This window comes from Festucalex cinctus, chromosome 5, assembly GCF_051991245.1.
Source record: "Festucalex cinctus isolate MCC-2025b chromosome 5, RoL_Fcin_1.0, whole genome shotgun sequence".
In the NCBI taxonomy this organism is placed as follows: domain Eukaryota; kingdom Metazoa; phylum Chordata; class Actinopteri; order Syngnathiformes; family Syngnathidae; genus Festucalex; species Festucalex cinctus.
The window spans coordinates 30,712,194-30,734,596 of NC_135415.1; the positions used below are offsets into that span (position 1 = coordinate 30,712,194).

Here is a 22,403-nt window from a genome sequence, read left to right on the forward strand (position 1 = left end):
GGTGCGACTTATACTCTGGTACGACTTATGTGTGAAATTATTAACACATTATCATTTCATTTCACATGCTATTTTCACACTAAACCGCAAGAGGGCGCTCTAGGCCTGTGTTGATCATTTCAACATTGCCGGTAGAAGAGGAAGCGGCGCATCGTCTACCTCCCGAGTTGGGAGAGTTGTTTAAAAGTGACACCGAGGATGAAGATTTCATTGGATTTTGTGATTTGGAACTGATAAGTTTGGTAAGCTTGTTAGCATGTTCTTTTATGCTAGAGTTATATGAATAACTTGCTAGTGATGGGAACATAATTCACCCACGGAACGTTCCGGGTGGGAAGGTTTTGTTATGTGGAAAAGGGGAGTTAGCCTGTTAGCTTCTAGCTGAGTGGGGAGTTGCTGTTAAGACCTCAGAAGCTGATGTCAATAAAACGCCAGCCTTTGGCTCCAACACTCCGCGCCTGCTCGCTACAAACTCTTAATATGTTACGTCGTTAACTGACATTAGCAGGCATGTCAGTCATGTAACGTTAGTATACCGTACACTTATTCAGCCTGTTGTTCACTCTTTTATTTTTATTTTAAATTGCCTTTCAAGATGACGTACGTTTTTGGTGTTGGATTTTATCAAATAAATTTCCCCCAAAAATGCAATTTATACTCCAGTGCGACTTATATATGTTTTTTCCTTCTTAATGATGTATTTTTTTGGCTGGTGCGATTTATACGGTACTTTGTACAACAGGCAAACGAGTCATTTGGAATCAAACTCTAGAGATAAATCAAAGTATCATCCCTTAAATCTTGAGGAGGAAAGCTTTGAGCCTCCGTGAATGATTAAGAAAGTACAAGAAAGTGCTCATTAAAAATAACGGACATTTTCTACCCTCTGCAACACTCATATGTCCATCAGTGTGTCGGGTACTGTATATTCTGTCACTATGTCTTTCTGCAGACTTCAGCCAGTTGTTTTTTTTTTAAACCAAACTTTGTTCCGCAAAACTAATTGACAACAGTGGAGTCTCAGCAGCGAGCATTAGCTGTCTGAGAAACATGTCAAACCAAACCAAACCATATCTCATCCTTTGTGGTTAAAATTGAAACCACGTGTGTCACTGCCAAGCCATTTATTTCCATTTAAATTCTTACATTTTGAAAGCATATATGATACACTGTGACACTTGAGTATTAATGAGGTCTGTCAGAGGACACCTGAAGGCTATTATCGACTTGCAGACCTTTTGACTCGACAAGACATCCTTCCCTGAAAATTTCCACGTCATGCTGGATGACAACCAGATGACCGCGAAGCCGCTGTAACCCGACATGTAATTCAACGGTGAATTGTGGACGCAATGGTGCGTCAAACAAAACAAAAAATCTGATATCAGTGAGAACAAAGCTTTTCAAAACTAAATGTCCATCTTCTTTTACTCCATTTTGCCAAACCAGGGTTCTGAATCATATTTTGAAAACAAATTGCTGTGCTCAAAATTGAATTCATGAGATTGGCTGTACTGTAACCTTTATATTTCCATATCCAGCCTAATTGTTGGGCGACATTAACTTGTCGGGAAAGGCTTTTTATACTGTATATCGGTGATCATTGTAGCCTTTTGTCAATCTCAATGCGATGACGTTAAGTACGCAAGTACGTCATAAAAGATATGTGGTTGAAAATGAAGGAACAGTGCATCACATCCAACCTATTTATTTTGTAGTACCTGGCACTTTGATGTTGACTTTCCATCTGTGGTTGTTGCCTCGAGTGTAGAACTCCACATATCCTCCAAGGGGGTTGGTGTAGACAGAGAAGCCATTCGAGATGACTTTACCTCCAGATGCTACAGCAAAACGGGATTCTGCTTCATGGTTCTTCCAAAAAAAGGAGAAGGTAATTCCTGTAAAAAAAAAAAGAAAGAAAGAAATGACAACATGGAATAAAGTGCCGTATGATTTCATTGACCTTTAACCATAGCACTTTGTTCCTATTGGTACCTACCATCCGGGCCACACAGCGTAGGGTCACTAATGCAAGAGTTCTGGTAGCTTCCAAAGTGGAGAAAGGTACCACCTTGGTCTCCATTTAGGAAAATGCCATTGTTGACCATTCCTTCAACAATATCTGCGGCAAAAATCAATAATGGACTTTAGTATTTAGGCATAGTAATGGCAATGCTGCACTTGATATTTCACTCTGTACTTTTCAAAAAGTAACAGTCGTAGAAGTTTTTGCAAAATTATATTTATGAATTTGTCTTTATTCACCTTCACTACCACCACCAAGGACTAGGGATGGTGTGTAGAACATTTTTTTTTTTTTTTTTTTTAGGATTTGGTGGTAGACTTGTGAAATGTGGTCTCTCTGAGGAACTGCAGTATGTGTGCTTCAAAATGGATGTGCTTCAAACTTAGGACATTGCATTCTATTAGTTCACCACTAGATGGAATTAAATTCTACACACTGTCCCTTAAAAAAAAAAAAAAAAAACAGTCAAACTTAGTTACACCAAAACATGGCATTATATTTGGTAGGGGTGTGAATTGCCTAGTACCTGACGATTCGATTCGTATCACGATTCACAGGTCACGATTCGATTCGATACCGATTAATCCCGATACGAATGGTCACGATTCGATACCGATTAATCCCGATACGAATTTATAAGTCGATTGTTGCGATTTTTTTTCATTCATATTTAGAAAATACTAATCAGTAAGCTTGTAGAGTGTAAGATTTATATGAAAATGTATTATTTATTTATCTGAAATTTCAGTCTTATAGAGGTTGTAATCTGTTTCATGTTTGAACAGCATTAAAATAAAAATATTAAGGCTTAATGTGCCGTTCATATAACATTCTTCCATACTCAAGGTGTGAATCCTTAAAAAAAAAAAAAAAAAAAAAAAAAAAAAAAAAAAAAAAAAAAAAAAAAAAATCGATTCTGCCTATTATTGAATCGATTCGAGAATCGCGCGATGTAGTATCGCGATATATCGCCGAATCGATTTTTTTTTAACACCCCTAATATTTGGGCAATATCCTTGTTGGGCCAATGAATACATACTTTAGATTAGTGATTCTCAACAGTTTTGACCTTGGGACTCACATTTCCCCATTGTTGCCAAATTGCAGCCCACTTTTATAAAAGTTAAAAATTATATAGTAAATATGTTGTCGTTTTAATATAGCTTGTGAAAACATGTAATGGCATACTATACTATTAAAAGCTGTTTCAAAAGTTTGATGTACCGCCAAAACCATAACGTCAGCCAGATAGGCTTTTGCCACACTGTATTTGTTTATAGAGTAAAATGGTGCCTTTTGCGCCTAATCTTTTCCTAATGTGTTCTGTGTGGCAACTTGGTATGCATCTGAACTGCACAAAAAAAACAACAACAAAAACACAGATGTGTGTAATCTTTTTTTTTTTTTTTGTAGCTGTCTGCAACCCACCCAAAATGAATCCGTGACCCGCTTCTGGGTCTCAACCCGCCATTTGAGAATCACTGCTTTAGCCTAACCTCCTACTTTCTGGAATTAGATTTTTTTTTTTCCCGCCCCAGATGTACACAAGGTCAACTTGTATTCAAATGAAGTACAGAGAATGTCATATGGAGAAAGGAAGGTGGGGGGCATCGTTAGGGCCTAGCAATATGGAACTAAAAAAAATCGGTTGTCAAAATATTCTTTCGGCCAAAATTAAAGCTGAAAGCGTCGACTTATCATTTACTGCCAAACTATTTCTTGACCTAACAATACAACTGTTGGCCCATTTAAAGAATAACGTTGAGCATTTTGCCGCATGAGTGCACAAAGGGAACAGTGAGAAATGATGAGGTGTGTGCAGGAAGGACAACCGAGGGCAACGGGTGTTATACGGGCGACTCAGCGGGTAGATCCTCACCTACTGTTGCAGAAATGTTAGTGTAGGCAGAGTCATTGGTATACACATAGGAAGTGTTATGGGAGGAAGGGAGCACAGTGTGCTTGTGGATTCTGAGAGCTGGACAAAGACAATGGAGAGACAGTGATGTGATTCACACCTAAATGGACACATAGAGGAGACGGTGAAAGACAAAAAAAGACAATGAGAGGGACATGGTGCGCAGGTATGAGACAGAGTGATGCTGAGCGGAGTGACTCGGATCTATTCACACCTCAAAAGGAGGAATTTCCTCAGCGTGTGAGCGGCTTCACACATCGTGCTCAAGTCTATACCTGATCCCTCTTCAATTTCATCTCTAAATCGAAACAACAGGGCTAAAATGTTCAGAAACAAAAACGTTCCCAATTGTCATAAAAAATCAGAGGCATGTTCAAGAGCTTTGATCACATCAGCTCGTTTTTTTTGTTTTTTTTTAAAGGCACGATGATTGTGATGGGAAAACAGTCAAATGAGATCATGCGTAGTTCAAACAGAAAAGGACATTTTGCGGACGCACAGGGATACACATACTTATTTTACTTCCGTTAACATAACCTGGTCTGTTTCCAATCTGGTCCCACAGTCCGTGGATCCCATCCACAGCATCAAGAGGCCAATAATGTGAGGCTGTGGACAACACCTGCAGGCCTGGGAGGAACAGTTGAAGGGGTCAACATGGATTTCCACAGGCCCCCCAAAATCAAAACTGTTTCCCATTATTAGCTACGTTCATCATCCTGACACTTTCTGTGTTAATATCATGCAAAAATAACATTTTCTAGTCTAGCACAGCGGACTAGTGGTTGGCATGACTGCCTCATAGTTGAGAATTTCTGGTTTGGAATGTCTGCCCAGGGCCTCCTGTGCGGAGTTTTGAATGTTCCTCCCTTGCTTATGTACATTTTGTCTGCTTGCTTCTTCCCACATTCCAAAAAAATGCATGTTTGGTCAAATGAAAACTTAATTGTCCACTGGAATGAATGTGAATGTGAACGATTTGTCTTATTTGCGCCTCTCAGCCGAAAGACAACTCGGATGCTCTAATGAGGACAATCGGAAAAAAATATGGATGGATTGACCTTTCTAGTAAGGTAACAAAACTTTAAACTTCTTTAAAATCGAATGCACATCCATTAGGTTTATGGTTTTGCAATGACTAAGCACAGTGTCAAAAGAAGAATATATACGCTCATACAAAATTGCATTTCTCTACCTGGATGCTCCAGGTGATGCGCCACTTGGGCATAAACCTGTAAAATAAATAAGTAAATAAGTAAATAAATAAATAAATGAATAAATAAATACTAACTGGTTGGCAATTACCATAAGAACAGCCTCCAAGATCATATGTAAGTAGCTACTGTTGACGTTTGAAAATATATCTTACCTTAACACATGAAACAAAAGCTGTTAATAGGTGAATTCCCAAAGAAAGCTCCATATTTTTATTGATTTTTTTATGGGGAACTAACAGAGGAGGATTAAAAACCAGTAAAAGTTAAATCCACAAGTAAAAAGTAATCCAGAAGTCACCCATTATTCCAAGAAACTTTAGATGAGGCCAGTTGTCCAGAATGTAGAAGACTTCAATTTTAGACGAATGTTTAATTGAGGAAATAGTTTTTCATTTTATATGAAAAGAAGAAATAATAATAATAAAATTGAATCCGCAAGGAGCGTTCCAATATACAAATACGAGTCGTTCTGGCGTGCTGACGAGTGCAGGCTCGCTGAGTTGTTGGACTGAACGTTGGAAGGGAAAACGTCATTTTTGGATCTTGTGAGGAGGGGCGTTGGAGCTGAGTGAGTAGATGACGTTATTTGCGCGTACAGGGTGGCGGGGTGGACTACTGTACCACCCAAATATTGTGTGCAGCGTCCGATCGATTTTTTTTTTATTTTATTTTATTTTATTTTTTACTTAAATGATGCTGTTTCTTGAAAAGTTTGGGTTTCTTACATAACGGAAAAAAAAAGAAAAGAAATTAACACACGGATTTAAATTAAGTTATCTGCCAACAAAACTAAAATAATAAGGGGAGTAGTATTAGTCGTTCTAAACACGTTTAATTAAAAAAGGTTAACGCCAAACAAAATTCCAAATGAGGAGAAATTGGAAGACAAGAACACGTTCTTGGGGGGTTACCGTTTTTCATATGTTGGTTTACAGCGACACCGCGTGGCCATCCTGATCATTGTGAAGCTCGTATCCATTTAGTGAACCAGCTCAGCTCTTCTGACAGTGAACGTCTCTAGTATCATTGATTTCAGTATTGCCTACATATTATAGTTTTATATAGAGATATGGTGGGTTATAATCATGAATATATTGTCTGTTTGATTGAGGTTGGACTTGTTTCATCTCGAGAGAGCGCCAGGGGGAGGGACGTAAAAAAAAAAAAAAAGGCGTTTACGAGGAAGAGTTGGAGAACTGCGCGTGCGTGTGAGAGACTCATCGATTCATATCTAAGTGTAAACCGACTTATCTCTTGAATTGGGGCGTTTTCTATTCTGTCGGACACGCGTCGAGCGTCTGAACGCGACCACCTGCCACATGGATGATGACCCGGAGGGACTTTTACGACTAATATGAAGTAAACTGTTGTCGAGACGAGCTGGCCATTGTGATGAAGGACCGACTGCTTGAGCTGACTGCTGTAAGTGTCTTTTATTGCTTTCACGCAACCTTTTGCTAATTCTTTGTAGGCTATTTTCATTTTGTCGCTCTCGCAGAGCAGAACATCGGCAGAAGAAGATGTTGCAGTCGCGGTGGACCGAGATGGATTCATGGAAGGTTTCTTCAGGAGGGTCAGTCGCTGTGATCTAACAAGTGTGCAACAATTCGGGAGGATCCAAAATGTTGCTCTCTGCAGGTGGAAGATGTGCGAGGGCTCATTGATAAGATATCCGGCCAAGTGGAGGACGTGAAGAAGATGCACAGCATGATCTTGTCTGCACCGCACCCAGATGACAGTAAAGTTTCTCACGTTTGTGTTTCTCTGTTACACGTTCACGTGGCTCATATCACTGCAGTTTGACATTTGTGGCAACAACTACCTTAACTTCTCTATACATGTCTGAAAGGTATAGTTGTGCATTTAGAATATGATTTCATCATTTCACCACATGCTCAGTATTGCTAACTCTGCATTTTTTGTTGTTGACAACTCTCTTACGTAAAAGTTAGATGTCTGTTTTCTCCTTCTTGTGCATAGAAACAAAAGATCGTCTCAATGCACTGACCAACGATATCAAAGGGAATGCCAATGTGGTGCGAACAAAACTCAAATGTGAGTCAAACTACAAATTTGTTGTCACTCGCGCATCATTAACGTTTCCCGTGCGTTATGTTCTACCATGCTGCCTGCTCTCACGCTGAAGCCATGGAGCAAAGCATGCCCAAAGATGACGCGACTAACAGATCCTCTGTTGACTTCAGGATCCAGAAAACACAGGTAACATCATTTGGCCGATTAATCTCAATACTGTACTGGTGCTTACATTCACCCCACACCAGGAAATGATACATAAACATGGGATTGGGATGTTTGAAAAAAGAACAATCTCCTCGTCTGTCCTTGTCCTTCGATTCGTCTCTAGCACACGGTGCTGTCCAGGAAGTTTGTGGAAGTAATGACCCAGTACAATGAGACGCAAGTTTCCTTTCGGGAGCGAAGCAAAGGACGGATCCAAAGACAATTGGAGATAAGTAAGTGACAAATGTTAACCTTTGACTTTTTTTTTTTTTTTTTTTTTGTGAGGTCAGAGTGCATCCACGTATCGTATCAATATTTCTCTGAAATAATGTGTGTACATTTTTCGAGCTCGTCCTCTTCATGAATGTAGTTCTCCGAGCAACATTTGTGAATGTGAGACAATCAAGTCCACAGATAAAAAGAGGGTCAAAAACATCCCTTGTGAGACAGAATCCAGGAAACGGACTCCACCGGTTTCCTCCTTTTCTTTAACTTGTTGCTAAACAGACGTTGGGGGTGGGTGTTAACTTTTACAGGCTTATTCAATCTGCCGATTCTTAGTTTTATATCAACCAAAATTTGTCAATTGAATGAATCATACTTCATTAATATGATTATTTTCTAGTTGATAGTCTTTGAAAGTGCATGTGCTTCTATTGCCTTGTTTCCATAGGTGAACATAAATGAACCCAATTCCCCCATTGTTTTTCAAGAAGCCCCATTTTCAAAAGACTAGCGCGTTTTAGAGGTTTGGTCTTTTCCCCGCTTAGACCAGACAATCGTGAAAAATAGGTCTGCTCCCAAAGGCCCTGAGGCCAACATTAATGAGAAGCTTTGCACCGTAGCTGCTCTCAGGCTGATACTGGAGAGCGTGCCGTGCACTGTGTCAGTGTTGCCGGGACGACGGGAAAGAGGGCAGGGCGGCTTGTGTAACACTTCTTCACCTGGCTTTGACACACACAGTGCTGTCATGGAGTCCTAACAATAAGTGACATCGCACGGAATGACGTGACCTTTTTTTTTGCATTATAGTGATGGATTGCATTTGAATGAGATGTGAATGGGTGGCGTATTTTGCTGTGTTAGGTTGAAGTCTCTCTAAGGAGAAGTCTATACAAAAGATGTGTGACATCCAGTAAGCGCTTTCCTCTCGAGGGAGGGTGGGGTTAATCAACAGGAGGGGGAGCTTGTGTTTATATAGTGTCGGAAGCTGTTTTCTCTTATGAGAGCTTATTGATGTCTATAGGTTACACAGTCACTTGTAATGACTTATTTTTTGTTGGGCAACCCGGAGCCAAAAATAGAATAAGTGTCAAGTTATGCAACAACATATATATATATATATATATATATTTTTTTTCTTTTTAATCAACATTTTGAACTCATAATCCTTTCACAAAAAGAAAATATATATATACAGTGTATATACTGTATATGCCTTCAGCTGCTGTCCAGTGGTAATAACTCCTTACCCTTAATTTGTATTCAATCAATATCAATACAAACTGTACCTGCACGAGAGAAAGGCAGCATTTTTATTCATAGCACGGTCCCTCGGGAGGGCAAGAGAGACGTTATTGTTAGCTCAGGCAATTTAGTGTGCTTTGGTCTCATCACTCAGTGGGCAGCACACAGAGCATCTTCGCAACAATAGCACACTAATCTGTCGCGGGATTAAACAGATTGCGCTGTGTTTTGTGTTCAACCGCATCTTTTATTGCATTAGTGCAAAGTCATCTTTTTGAACAGTGTCAGCAATTTATTCCGTCCATTCGTTTTCTACCGCCTGGCCTGTTCCGGTTCATGGGTGGTCTGCTCGATTAGTAAAACAAATTTAAAAACAAAACAAAACCCTGGAATCTACTCAATAGGGTAACAATTTACATGCATTTTCATTGGGTAAATTTAAATCATATCAGAGGACCTTAATTCAATAGAAGTGACATACGTGCAATTGAGAAAGGGAACATGTACAAAAACAAAATATATATTTCATGAACAAATGGAAAAAAAATGTAATAAAAAAATTGCCATTTATTTCATGCATTTTTTTTTAAAAGGGAAAATGCTATATCGGGAAAGGCTATATAGGTTTTTCTTTCAATTTATCTGTCATTGTTTTTGGAAAATATGTATCAAAAGTACGAGTGGTATCTATCTACTCCAACTGATATCAGTCTGATAAAAAAAAAAAAAGTGGAATTGAGCATCCCTAATCTTTTTTCGTATATAGAATGAGTATATTTTACCCATTTTTTTTCTGGGTCACATTAGTTAAATATATGAAATAGGTCGTGTAGGCATAATTTGCCCTTTATTTTATAATAACTTTACTGCGTAAAATAAGTACATTTTAAATGATTGTAATGGATTGTTTACCACTCCAAAATCTTTTCTTTTTCTTTTTTTTTTTTTTTCAATTCTTCAATTAGCTTACCACCTATTAGCATGTTTTTGGAACATGGGAGAAAAGTGTACAAAGAGTATCAGCAGTGTAGCAGACATCAAAATTAGTGTCACAAAACATACTTTCATTTCTAAAAAAAAAAAATAATTTTAGCTGGCAGAGTGACCACCAATGAAGAACTGGAAGACATGCTTGAGAGTGGAATACCATCCATCTTCACATCTGACGTAAGCATTCTTCTAACTCACATGAATGGTACATATAGTGGCAGAAAAAAAAACCAAATCTTCCTTTTTTTGTACGTGCTGTTGTATGATTTTATGGTTACCGTAGTTTGTCGTTCTTTTAGATCATCTCAGACTCCAAGATCACACGTCAGGCCTTGGATGAGATTGAGTCACGACATCAGGACATCATCCGACTGGAGTCCAGCATCCGAGAGCTCCACGCGATGTTCATGGACATGGCGATGCTAGTTGAAACTCAGGTCACACTCAAGATGACCAACATTGCCACTTCTTTTTGTTTTGAAAATAGAGTATTTTTTTTCCTGTGTATAAAGTCATGGTGAGCACCTTGACCTCGTGTTTAGCATGTCTGCCTCACAGTTGAAAGGTTCTAGGATCTTAGTTCAGCCTGTGATGTGTGGATTAACTCTTTGCTATTCAGACAAGAAATGAATGTCACTACTCACTATGTTATAATTCATAATCTCTCTTACAGGGTGAAATGGTCAACAACATTGAGAACAATGTTTCCAATGCAGCTGAATACATTTGTCGGGCTAAAGAAGAAACCAAAAAAGCAGTAAGATACCAGAAAAAATCCAGGAGGGTAAGTGCTACTTTATAATTGCACTCATCACACTCTGTTGCCACATTCAAATGAGAACAATACAAAAATCTTAAATCAAACTCTGACTCGAATGCGGAGGAACTACATTTCCCATCGCGAGATGCTGTGACTATCGCGTGACCGGTAGCGAGACTGGGAAAATCTAACATGGCGGCGCTCTGCTGCTAAAATAGAATTAGCTTTATATTTCTAATTAAACCCGAATTTAATGATTAGATAAATTCGATTTTTTTCTTTTCTAAGAAAGATCGGAAATATTATCCAGTGTGGACGACCTCGAACGTTTTATTGACGATCATTTTTATAGCTGCGCGATGGATGAGCCGGCGGCCAGTCGGGATAATCCTTCGAAAAAAAAAAGGAAAAATGACTCGTCAACAGACACGGACGATTTAGCAACCGCCGACGTATCGGTGAGTATGCTGGATTCCATAAATAAAAAACTTGACGTCCTCTGTCTTATCCGCGAGGACGTCAAAGAATTAAAGGCAAGTTTGGAATTCGTTAGCCAACAGGTAAGCGATCTCCAATGCGATAACTCCGAGCTACGCTCCTCTCTCGTCGCTGTCACAGCCGAGTTGGAGACGATTAAAAAGGAAAATAAAATGCTAAAGGAAACGGTCTTAGATGTTCAATCCCGTAGTATGCGGGAAAATCTAATATTCTCAGGTATATCCGAAAATTCTCCAGATAATCCAGAGGGTGAGATAAAAAAATTCATGACATCATCGCTAAAGATCCCACAGGAGACGGTAAATAATATCTCTTTTCACCGTGTACACCGGCTCGGAGCTCGTAAGGGCAATAAGCCCCGTCCTATTATTGCTAAGTTCGAACATTTTAAACATAAAGAATTGGTAAAAAGTAAAGGACGGGAGCTCAAAGGGACATCTTTCGGGATGAATGATCAATTCCCAAGAGAGATAAACGAGCGGCGAAAAGTACTGTTTCCTATCATGAAACAAAATAGACAGGAGGGTAAACGGACTTCGATGGTCGTTGATAAATTATATATCGACGGCCAGCTATTCCGAAACCCAACCTCGACCCCTTGGCTGTTCTAACTGACAATTGGTAGAGCCGAGCATTGTGTGATTATTTGACGTAGGTATATGTATATGTATGTGTATGTATATGTGTATATATGTATATATATGTATATGTATATGTATGTATATGTATGGATAATGGGTTACGAAATAGAATATGAATTTATATTATGCATAGGCTATAAAGTAATAATAATAATAATAATAATAATATAGAAATATATTCTTAAAAAAATAAATTAATAATAATAATAATAATCTCGCTTAGGTCACCATTTACTGGTGTATTGTTATGTTGAATCCCCCACAGATTTCCTTCACACTCACTTCCCCCCACGTTTCTTCACTATTATACTTATCTACTTGCTATCTCTCTCTTTATATAAATTATATAAATTGCCTAATTACTCTTTTGCTATCCTACAATATGTTAATATTAATAAGCAGCTTATATAGATGTATACATAAGACTGAGTCTATATTGCTTGTATGCAGAAATTAGCTCTGGTCTCCTGGAATGTGTGTGGCGCTCGCTCCCAGGCAAAAAGAATAAAAATTTTAGACCATCTCTCAAAATTTAAGGCAGATATTTGTCTCCTACAAGAAACCCACTTACAAAAATCAGAAGAAAAATTATTTATAGATAAAAATTTTAGTCAAGTTTACTCTGCCTCCTATAATAGTAGACAAAGAGGTGTCTCTATACTTATACATAAGAATTTATTCTTTACTCTAAATAATATAGTAACAGATTTAGAGGGCCGATATATTATTATCCAGGTAACTATATTTAATAAAGTATATACAATTGGTAATTTATATGCCCCAAATAATGATGACCCTGATTTTTTCCATGAATTTTTCTCTCGGTTACTCGATTTAGCAACAAATTCTACTATTATTATTGGAGGTGATTTTAACACGGTCTTGAACCCGTTAATAGATCGTTCTAATAATACGATATATACAAGGCGATTACGATCCGCTAAAGTAATAGATGAGTATATGGAGGATTTTGGCCTCAGCGATGGCTGGAGACTTCAAAACCCAACTAAGAAGGAATTTACTTTCTTCTCTGCTGTGCACCGATCATTCTCAAGAATTGATTTTTTCCTTACAAATAATTCTATTGTTGATAAAACTGCTATAAAAATACATTCTATAATTATAAGTGATCATGCACCAGTCTCCCTCACTCTACAAATTGACTCTACCTTTAAACCTCCCCCGATATGGCGTTTTAACATCTCATTACTGAAAGACGTAGAGTTTGATAAAATTATTAGAAGGGAGTGGGCAGATTTTTTGGAAATAAATGACTCTCCAAATATATCTCCATCTCTTCTCTGGGAAGCAGGGAAAGCGGTAATTAGAGGGAAAATTATATCATATTCAACTTATAAAAAGAAACAGGATCAAAAATTAGAAAAATACCTGGAAGATAAAATTAAACAACTAACGGATGAATATGTATTAAACCCAAATAATCAAATATGGATAGAACTACAGAATATAAAAATACAGTTAGATAACATGTTATCTAAAAAGACAGAGTTTATAATACAACAGTTGAGATATAATAATTTTGAACATAATAATAAATCAGGTAAATTCCTGGCAAATCAACTTCAACGGAATCGGGAAAAATCTCTTATAACGGCTATTAAAGATATAAATGGTGAATGCACACAATCACCAGAAGAAATTAACCATATTTTTTATAACTATTATCGAAATCTATACACAGAAATTAATAGACCTAACCCTGAATATATTGAGGAATTCCTAAACAGCTTAAATATACCTCAGTTATCTATTGAACATAAAGATATTCTCGATACCCCGCTTACTATAGATGAGTTGTATCGTGCTTTAGACAGTATGCCTAATGGCAGAGCACCTGGTCCAGACGGCTTTCCGGCTATATTTTTTAAACATTTCTGGTTAATGTTTGCTCCATTATTTCTAAGAGTAGTAACTGAAATTAAAAGTAAAGGTGATATACGTCAAGATATGAATATAGCAGCAATTAAACTTTTATTAAAGCCAGAAAAAGACCCTACCCTCCCGTCAAGTTACCGACCGATATCACTAATTAATACCGATATTAAAATTATCGCTAAGGCCTTGGCATCTCGATTAGAGACGGTAATCTCGACAATTATTCATAGTGATCAAACAGGTTTTATTAAAGGTCGTCATTCTACTAATAATATTAGGAGACTCTTTAACTTGATTAGTATGTCACAGCGGCATGATAAAAAGGCAGTTGTTATTTCGCTGGATGCAGAAAAAGCATTCGATAAAGTTAACTGGTCCTTCCTCTTTGCTGTCTTAAATAAATTCGGCTTCGGGGAGTCATTCATTCAATGGGTCTCAATATTATATGATTCTCCTAAAGCTACAGTTACTACTAATGGGATTACATCACAGAGTTTTACTTTACAAAGGGGAACAAGACAAGGGTGCCCAATTTCTCCTTTATTATTTGCTATATTTATTGAGCCGCTTGCATTAGCTATACGTCAGGATAGACGGATCCAAGGAATCCACTCCGGGACAATAGAACATAAAATTAATCTATATGCCGATGATATATTACTCTATTTAGAAGAACCTGCTATTTCGCTAGGGGAAGCATTTAAATTAATAACTAAATTCTCTCACTTATCAGATTACTCTATTAACTGGACAAAATCAACATTATTACCTATTACAGAAAATTCATGGAATCCTACAAGTCAGGATCCACACTACTCCTTTCCTACAGGTAATTTAAAATACTTAGGTGTTAAAATTTCACCTAAGTTAACTGAATTAACTTCTTTAAATTTTTCACCATTATTGGATAGTATCCGTAGTGACCTGGAACGCTGGAATAATCTTCCGATCTCTTTAATAGGACGGATAGCTACTATAAAAATGAAAGTTTTACCAAAGATTAATTATTTATTTTCAATGATTCCATTTAAACCTACGTCTAACTGGTTCCAATCGCTGGACTCTGCTATCATAAAATTCTATTGGAATAAAAAAAAAGCCAAAATTAGTCTATCTACTCTTCAGGAAAGTAAATCTAAAGGAGGTTTAGAGGCACCAAACTTTATGTACTATTATCTAGCTAATCAACTACAATATCTTGTGCTATGGACACAACCCAACAGAGATACTAACTGTTGGTTGGAATTGGAGCAGAAGGATTGTAATAATCTTAGACTGTCAGATTTACTCTTTATTACAAAATCAATAAGACGACATAATTGTTTTAAAAACCCAATGATAGCCGCCACCCTGACTGCCTGGTGGAAGGCATTAGAAATTACAAACTCCCAATTGGCGCCCTGTGGGCTCTCTCCCATTTGGCATAACCCCGACTTTCAACTTAATAATCAGTCGTTCCATTTAAGCCTATGGGAGCAGAAAGGAATTACACACCTTCATCATCTTTTCTCAGATAATAAGTTTATATCATATACAAACTTGGTCCAGAAATATGAAATAAAAAAGGGAAATTTCTTACATTATCTGCAAGTTAAAAATATGGTTAAGAAACAAATCCCAACACTTCAAGATACGCTCCAACTGCCTGTCTTAGCTAAAGATATTATAAAGCTTTCTCCAACAACAATAAAGAAAATATCAAAAATATATAAGTTATTTTTATACACAAATAAAACGTATTTACCGACTTTAAAATGGGAAAAAGACTTGTCTATAGTTCCGGAACCAGACTTTTGGACCCAAATCTGTGAAAATGTATTTAAAATGACCAAACAGACAAATTTGCAACTTATCCAATATAAGATACTTCATAGAACATATATTACACAATATATGATGAAAAAAATGGGACTCTCTGACTCCGACATTTGTCTCCAGTGCTCACAAAACACTGCCGATACTTATCTTCATGCTTTATGGTCATGTACTCCAGTGCTGCATTTCTGGACTAAAATCTTGGAAAAGCTCGCTGATATATTAAACTGTAGGCTTCCTTTATCTCCAAGACTGTGTTTACTAGGTGACTTAACAATAACTGAGCGACCATGTAAACAATCTCAATCTATATTTATAGCCCTTACTATTGCTAAAAAAATAATCCTTGTCAATTGGAAAAATAAACAATCTCTAAATATCGACCACTGGTTAAACTTACTAATAAATTATATCTCAATGGAAAAAATCTCTGCCTTAAATAAAAATCAAGTATCAAGATTTAAACAAATATGGTCTATGTACATAGAATATTTTAATCTCAATTTGGCAACTTAATCCTGCCAAGATTCTGCCTGTTAACGAGAGCCACCACATCGTTACAACTTCTGTTTTCGCTGCTCCTGTATTTGGTATTTTGTATCTGATTGTTTTTATTTTTATATAGTCAGGAACCTAGTTGCTGCTAGTGGGCTCGAGCATACCACACTATACGACACTATACTCAATAACTCCTTAAGATCTATTTCTAGTGGGCACTAAGCATCAACACTTGGTGTTACTGCATGCTAATTAGTCAATTTTCTTGACGCCGTCCCCTGTGGTCGGGCGGGGGTGGTTCTGCCCCCCCCCCCCCCCCCCCCCCCGTTGTCTGCTCGGTGGCGGTTGCGTCTTGGCCGCTCCCTGGGCCCCCTGTGGGGTGCGGTGTTGGGGTGCTTCCCCTGGTGCCCGGGGCGGTGCCGTCCCGGCGCGGTCCGCTGCTCCGTGCCCGGCGGCGCGGTTCGGGGTGGGTGGGCCTCCGGTGTGCCCCGTGGTTCCCTCTCCCCTCCCCCTTCCTCCCCCCCGTCGCCTCTCCCTCCTCGCCTCCTCCCGCCCATCCTCCTCTGCCTCCCGGTCCCTTTTCCCTTGTCGCCCTCCCTCCTCCTCTCCCCCCCCGCCTCCTGCCCTGCAGCCGCCCTTTCGCCTTCTTGTCGTCTTCTCCCCGCTTCCCCCGCCCCCCCCCCCCCTTCCCTGTCTGCCCTGCGGCCCCTCCCCCTCCCTCTCCCTGGGCCTGGGGCTCCCTCCCCGGCCCGGGCGTCGGGCTCCGGGGGCCGGGCGAGGGTTTGGGGCCTGCCCCGCTCCGGTATAACTCCTGGTGCCCCGGGCGGGCCCCGGTGGCTGGTGGGCTGTCCGGTAGCCCTGCTGCGCTGGCTGTCCGCCCATTGTGGTGCCGGGTGGATGAGGTGGGGGGCGGCGGGGGGTGGGGGTGCTGGGGGGCGGGCGTGCCACCTACACCCGCCGGGTTGGGTGAGGCCCCGCTGGTCGCTCCTCTTACTCACTTCACTAGCTTGCACTATACACTTTGTAAATATACACATAGGGCACACAACACATTTCTTGGTGGGGTGGGGAAGGGTGGAAACACCGTCTTCACCCTTCAACTCCCCTCCAATTTTAATGCACCTCACGTCCAAGGGGAGGGGTGAGTTGGGGCGGGGAGCCATCAGAGGGGATGGACTGCAGTGCCTGGCAGCGCTGTGGTCCCCCCCATTTGTGTCCCTGCCCCACCACTTTGTCCCTCCATTCCCTTTTTTAATGCACCACACATATACATATTCATTTTTTGGGGGGGGATACGGGTGTGTCGGAGTAGGGGAAATTTTTTCCCTCTGCTCCGACTCACCTGCTCCCAATTTTAATGCACCACACGCACACACTTGTATATACACTGGGTGGGGCCACATTCACGGTGTAAGGGTAGAGCTCGCCAGTCGGCGAGCTGGCGGACTCAGTAACAGGGTTAGGTGTCACTTGTACTCTGGCGTGACGACCGGGGCCTCTCCCCACCGGGCTCGGTGTTCTGGTGTCCCGCCTTCTCCCCTGGTGCTTCCTCCTCTGCTTCCCCCCTCCCGCCGCGGTGCAAATCTCGCGCGGCTGGAGGTGGGGTGGGCACATCTTCCCTCTCTGCGCTGCTGCCCGGTGCCGGTTTCCGGGGGGGGGTGGGGGGTTCTCGCGGGGGGCCGGGTTCGCGGGGGGGGGGGTGGCGGCCGTCGGGGGGGGGCGGCTTGTTTGGGGGGGGGGTGGAGGTATGGGTGGGTGGGGGGTTGGGTGCTGGGGGTCGGGGTGTGTTCGGGGGTTTGGGGGTCGGGGGTGGTGGGGCCTGGGTCGTGGTGGATGGCGGGTTTGGGTGGGGTGCGGGGGGGTCGTGGGGGGATGGGGGCTGGGGACCGGTGGGGCGCTGTGGGGGCCCGCTGGGCCTCGTTCTGCGGCCTTGGGCTCGGGGGTGTGGGCCGGGGCTGGGGCGGGGGTGTTCCGGGTATCTGGGTCGGCTCGCTGACCGGTGTCCGCTCGGGTGGCTTGGGGGTGGCCTTGGTGCTGCCGCGGCCTGGGGATTCCGGGGGGGGTGGGGGGGGGGGGGGGTGCTCGCTTTGCTGGACCGCGGTTGACGGCTTCTCTCTTTGGTGGTGGTCCTTATGCATGCCAGATCCGTCGCACCAGCATCTACTGAAACTCAACAGAAGTACCCTCTCCCTCCCACAGCCCCTTGAATCAGTTGGTGCTGGTGTCTGTGGTTCTCACTTTTCTTTATCTATCCTTCCCTCCTTCCTCTCTTTAGTTTTTCCTCTGGTCACTTGAGATCTTAATTTATTAGAAGTATGAGGTTTCTGGGGTTGGCATAAGACTCCGGTTTTGTAACCACGCAGGAGGGGTCTTGTTGGTGCTGGACTTCACTTTGATGGATTGGATGTACTGGCTTCTATTGATCTCACTCTGCCTTATCGATCCTTCCCTCCTTCCTCTCTTTAGTTTTTCCTCTGGGCTCTTGAGATCTCGCTAAATTTGCTGGAATTTAGAGGCTTCCGGGGTTGGCGTAAGACTTTGATTTTGTAATCATGGGGAAGGCAGGAAGTGTTTGGTCGGTGCTGGATGTCACTTTGATTTACCTTTCTTTTCTCTTTATTTCTTTTTTTTCTGACCTTTTCTCTGGTCTCCTGACCATTTAAATCTCACGACTCTGGCAAGATTCTGAAGTACCTGGTTAAGGCGAAGGGTAATGGGATATTTATAAGGTTTTAGGTGAATGAATGAGTATAAATGTATACGTATTTGCACGCACGCACGCAAACGCACGCAAACGCACACACGCAAACGCACGCACGCACGCAAACGCACGCACGCAAACGCACGCACACATACACACACACAAAAAAAAAAAAAAAAAAAAAAAAAAAAAAAAAAAAAAGGAAAAGAGCAATGATGACAAGACGTTGAATCGGTAAGACTACCGAATGAACAATTCTGAGCTCTTCAAAAAAAAAAAAAAAAAAAAAAAAAAAAGAAAAAAAAAAAAAAAAAAAAAAAAAAAAAAAAAAAAAAAAAAAAAAAAAAAAAAAAAAAATCAAACTCTGACTCGACATACACAATATTGATCAGTTTTGATTGACGCTGACTATAAGCAGACTACTATGTACGGTAACTTTTTGTGGATATTAACTCATTCACTCGCCGCCATTTTCACATTTCGCAGTCCCGTTCGCTCCCGGATGTTTTACTGGATTTTGACTGATTTTGCAAGTCCCACAGAATATTGTGTTCAATTGTTATAAAAGCATGGATCCTCCCAAAAGAAAGATTAAAGTCTCTTCTTTCATCAGGAAAAAAAAGTATGTTTCTATCTCTTTCCGCTTTGCAGCAATTAGCATTAGAAGAGAGCTAAGTTTCATCAGTTTTCACAAATCTATTTAAAATTCAAAGTAATTGAGCTTTTTTTCTAGATGGCCCTGGTTGATCTCCTTTGCTCTGCTGCCACCTGCTGGCCGTTTGTATAATAACTACCATTTCTGCAACAGTTCTTTGCCTTCTGTATGCTCTAGCAAAAAACAACGTATAAATACGTCTTTGGGACACTTACAACATTAAAAAAAACGTATTTACACATTATTGGGAGAAAATGAGTTAATAGTTCTCGCTCAGTGTCATGATTGGGTATTGTTGTTATTATTAATCCCTTTTTCTGTTGTCACTACGGAGGTTTGAAGTTGAATTAACACCGAGTTCTTTGCTTGGCAGAAATATATCATCCTTGCTTGTGCTCTCCTGATCCTGCTTGCTGTCGTTGCTTTGATTGTTGGCTTGTCTGTTGGACTAACCAAACCTCCTGCCTGAGACTGATAACAGCAGGAGGTAATAACGCCATCCATCCATCCATCCATCCATCCATCCATCATGTGTCTTTTCAATTGTTTTCCCTTGGTCCAAATATTGACACATGTCTTCTTTTTTTTTTTTTTCTAAACAGAAGCCGCTCTGCCTCGCTGTGTGCGGAGTCGCGTGTTTCCTCATTTTACTCATTGCGCTAGTCGGTGCCTTCGGGTGAAGGATTTACATGGGTCACGACCTCACGGTAAGCTCTTGTTCCTGTCAGCGATAAAAGCTTACAACAGCGCCATCTCATTCAACCACATAACAGCATTACGGGGGGAAGAACCGCAATCAAGTATAATAAGTCGTCTTCTGCTCGTCTTTGCACCGGTAACAACAGACCTCGTGATGCACAAATGTATACGTTAGGGAAGTGTCATGTCAACACCTCACTGTCCACAACATTAGGTACAACTGCAATATCGAACAAATTGAAATTAAAATTCTGCCTTTGAAAAGTCATGTAATAGTTACCGTATTTTCCTCAATATAAGGCGCACCTAAAAGCCTTCAATTTTTTCAAAAGCTGAGCGTGCGCCTTATAATCCAGTGCGCCTTATATATGGATCAGTATTGAGCCGCAACAGGTCTCGCTGTCAAGACGCTATCGGTGACCCTGCACGATCGGTGACGCGCATGCGCAGAAGAATCCGCCATCTTGGATCGCTAGCTAATACTAATACTTTCCCTCAGAGAAAATAATAAAACAGCTGTTTATTCATTTTGGAGTTGTCAGAAAGCTGCTTTGTAATCTATTCATAAAGTTTGACTGACCTATCTGACTGTTTTGTTGACATTCCCTTTTAGCGCAGCACCATCTAATGGATGCATAACGTAACACCAGCCTCTACTGTCGCGCCTTATATATGGAAAAAGTTTGAAAATATGTCATTCATTGAAGGTGGGCCTTATAGTGCGGAAAATACGGTACATCTCTTCTAATGGATTACGTAATGCGATTGTACCTAATGATGTGGCTGTTGAGTGTAGCTCTGTGATACAAACTATTTATATATACACTGTGATATAGTAGATTCGTATAAAATCAATGTTAAACACCCACTTAAAAAAAAAAAAAAAAGCAACACGTGTATAATAATGAGATTTATGTGCCAGATTACTGTTTAGCTGCAGTGACGTCCTGCTTACTTCTTGCCACTGTGAGATAAACGGGAAATTAATCCTCCAGCCTAAATGTTTCTTATGCTGAGTTGATCTTGTTTAATATGAATTATTTACTTAAAGTCATGTAAAGTGAATGTAAGCACAATTATCTCAGGACCTTGCAGTACATTTTGAACAGACATAATGTAGGTTTTGTGTCACGTTTTCCACTTAAACTAAAATATTTGAACAGTTTGAATTGTGCCTTCTCTATCCATAATTCAAAGGTTTTCCATTGTGACTATGATGAAATATGACTGTGAAAATGTCTTTTTTTTTTTAATGTCGTTTTAAGGACACATTTTACTCATTGTGGTCAAACATAATCATTTGTTTTCATGATTAGTGTCTTAACTTCAAAAACGAAACCTAAATTGTGTCCTCCCGATCCCGAATGAAAAACTTTTTCAATGTGACTGTGATGTCTTAAATATGCCTGTGAAAATCTCTTTTTAGGGCCACGTTGTACACTGGCAATTATTTGTATTGATTGAATGTGATGAATTAGATTTTATATCAACCTTGTGTGAAATATATTATTACAAATAAAAAATAATTTTTAGAGCACAATACGTCATCCATTTTTTCATTTCATATATCCACTGTCTTCAGAGGTTTGAGGTGTTCTTGTGCACAAACATCACTGGACTATTTCTAGCACTGGTTGGAGGCAGTGAACCTCACCAGTTTCCTTATGTGCATTCAACAAACCCTTCTTTATTGAAAAATAAATGTGATTTTTGTTGTTGTCAAATTCAAAACGTTTACAGGTGAACAAAATGAACAGGGAGAGTCGCCTTTCTCAACTTGAAAACAGCCACAACCAATTAAAAAAAAAACAGAAGTCCCAGAATTCAACACTATACATTCCATTATACACGTGAATTCATTCATTTTTTATTTTTTTTTTGCTCAAGAAAGTTGGTATGAAGGGATTACAGTACAGAATAAATTCCACGATGTACCATCACAACAGCCGCAAGTCGACTACTGAGCGCACCAAATTCCCTGCGGCACAGATGAGCCATGCAATATAGGTGGTGTTGTTCCGATACCGATACTGGTATCGGCAGAGGTGCCGATACTGCATTGAAACAGTGGTATCGGTGAGTACTCACAAGTAACATCTAAGATATCCTATTGGCCCTTGAATGCTCTGAACCAATGGCAGGACAGCTTTTTCATGTTGAGGAAAAAAAACAAAAACCTTAAGTATCAGTATGGTATCGTATCGGCCGATACGGCAAAGCTGGGTATCGGTATCGGGAGCCAAAAAACGGTATCGGAACAACACTTAATATCGGGTGATCGCCTGCAGCCAATGATAGCCAAGCAGGGCGTGTCATGGTGATACATCGTGGGGTGGCATGGCTCAGTGGTAGAATGGGTTGGGGAACTCCTAAATTGTTAC

The 22,403-nt window shown here is 40.3% G+C and overlaps 2 protein-coding genes across 9 annotated transcripts in view; one reads left to right on the forward strand and one right to left on the reverse strand.

Annotated features, from left to right (window-relative positions):
- adgrd1 (adhesion G protein-coupled receptor D1) overlaps positions 1 to 1,253 on the reverse strand; it is a 32,786-nt gene extending 31,533 nt beyond the window's left edge. The window contains exon 1 of the mRNA XM_077521401.1: positions 1,147 to 1,253. Coding sequence (XP_077377527.1) covers positions 1,147 to 1,159 — 13 coding nt within the window. The 5' untranslated portion in view covers positions 1,160 to 1,253. The remainder of the gene's footprint in view (positions 1 to 1,146) is intronic.
- stx2b (syntaxin 2b) lies at positions 153 to 21,539 on the forward strand. 8 transcript variants are annotated; one of them, XM_077521403.1, is made up of 12 exons: positions 153 to 242; positions 1,772 to 1,891; positions 6,633 to 6,734; positions 6,800 to 6,899; positions 7,142 to 7,216; positions 7,308 to 7,381; positions 7,527 to 7,635; positions 9,963 to 10,036; positions 10,159 to 10,296; positions 10,533 to 10,643; positions 19,697 to 19,810; positions 19,926 to 21,539. In XM_077521403.1, exons 2-11 carry the CDS (start codon positions 1,823 to 1,825, stop codon positions 19,790 to 19,792), a joined length of 948 nt encoding a protein of 315 aa, XP_077377529.1. In that variant the 5' UTR covers positions 153 to 242; positions 1,772 to 1,822; the 3' UTR covers positions 19,793 to 19,810; positions 19,926 to 21,539. The 8 variants fall into 8 exon arrangements, with proteins under 8 accessions (XP_077377529.1, XP_077377530.1, XP_077377536.1 ...); XM_077521406.1 differs by lacking the exon at positions 153 to 242 and adding an exon at positions 4,510 to 6,583 and having other exon boundaries at positions 1,771 to 1,891; positions 6,660 to 6,734; XM_077521407.1 differs by lacking the exon at positions 153 to 242 and adding an exon at positions 6,273 to 6,583 and having other exon boundaries at positions 1,771 to 1,891; positions 6,660 to 6,734.
- The last annotated feature ends 864 nt before the right edge of the window (positions 21,540 to 22,403 follow it).

Bases quoted from the DNA above. Each gene is read 5' to 3' on its own strand.
- stx2b (XM_077521403.1), top strand. From the start codon at position 1,823: ATGACTTTACCTCCAGATGCTACAGCAAAACGGGATTCTGCTTCATGG. The intron at 7,217-7,307 runs GTGAGTCAAACT...CTCACGCTGAAG, and splicing joins GGTGCGAACAAAACTCAAAT to CCATGGAGCAAAGCATGCCC. The intron at 10,037-10,158 runs GTAAGCATTCTT...TCGTTCTTTTAG, and splicing joins CATCCATCTTCACATCTGAC to ATCATCTCAGACTCCAAGAT.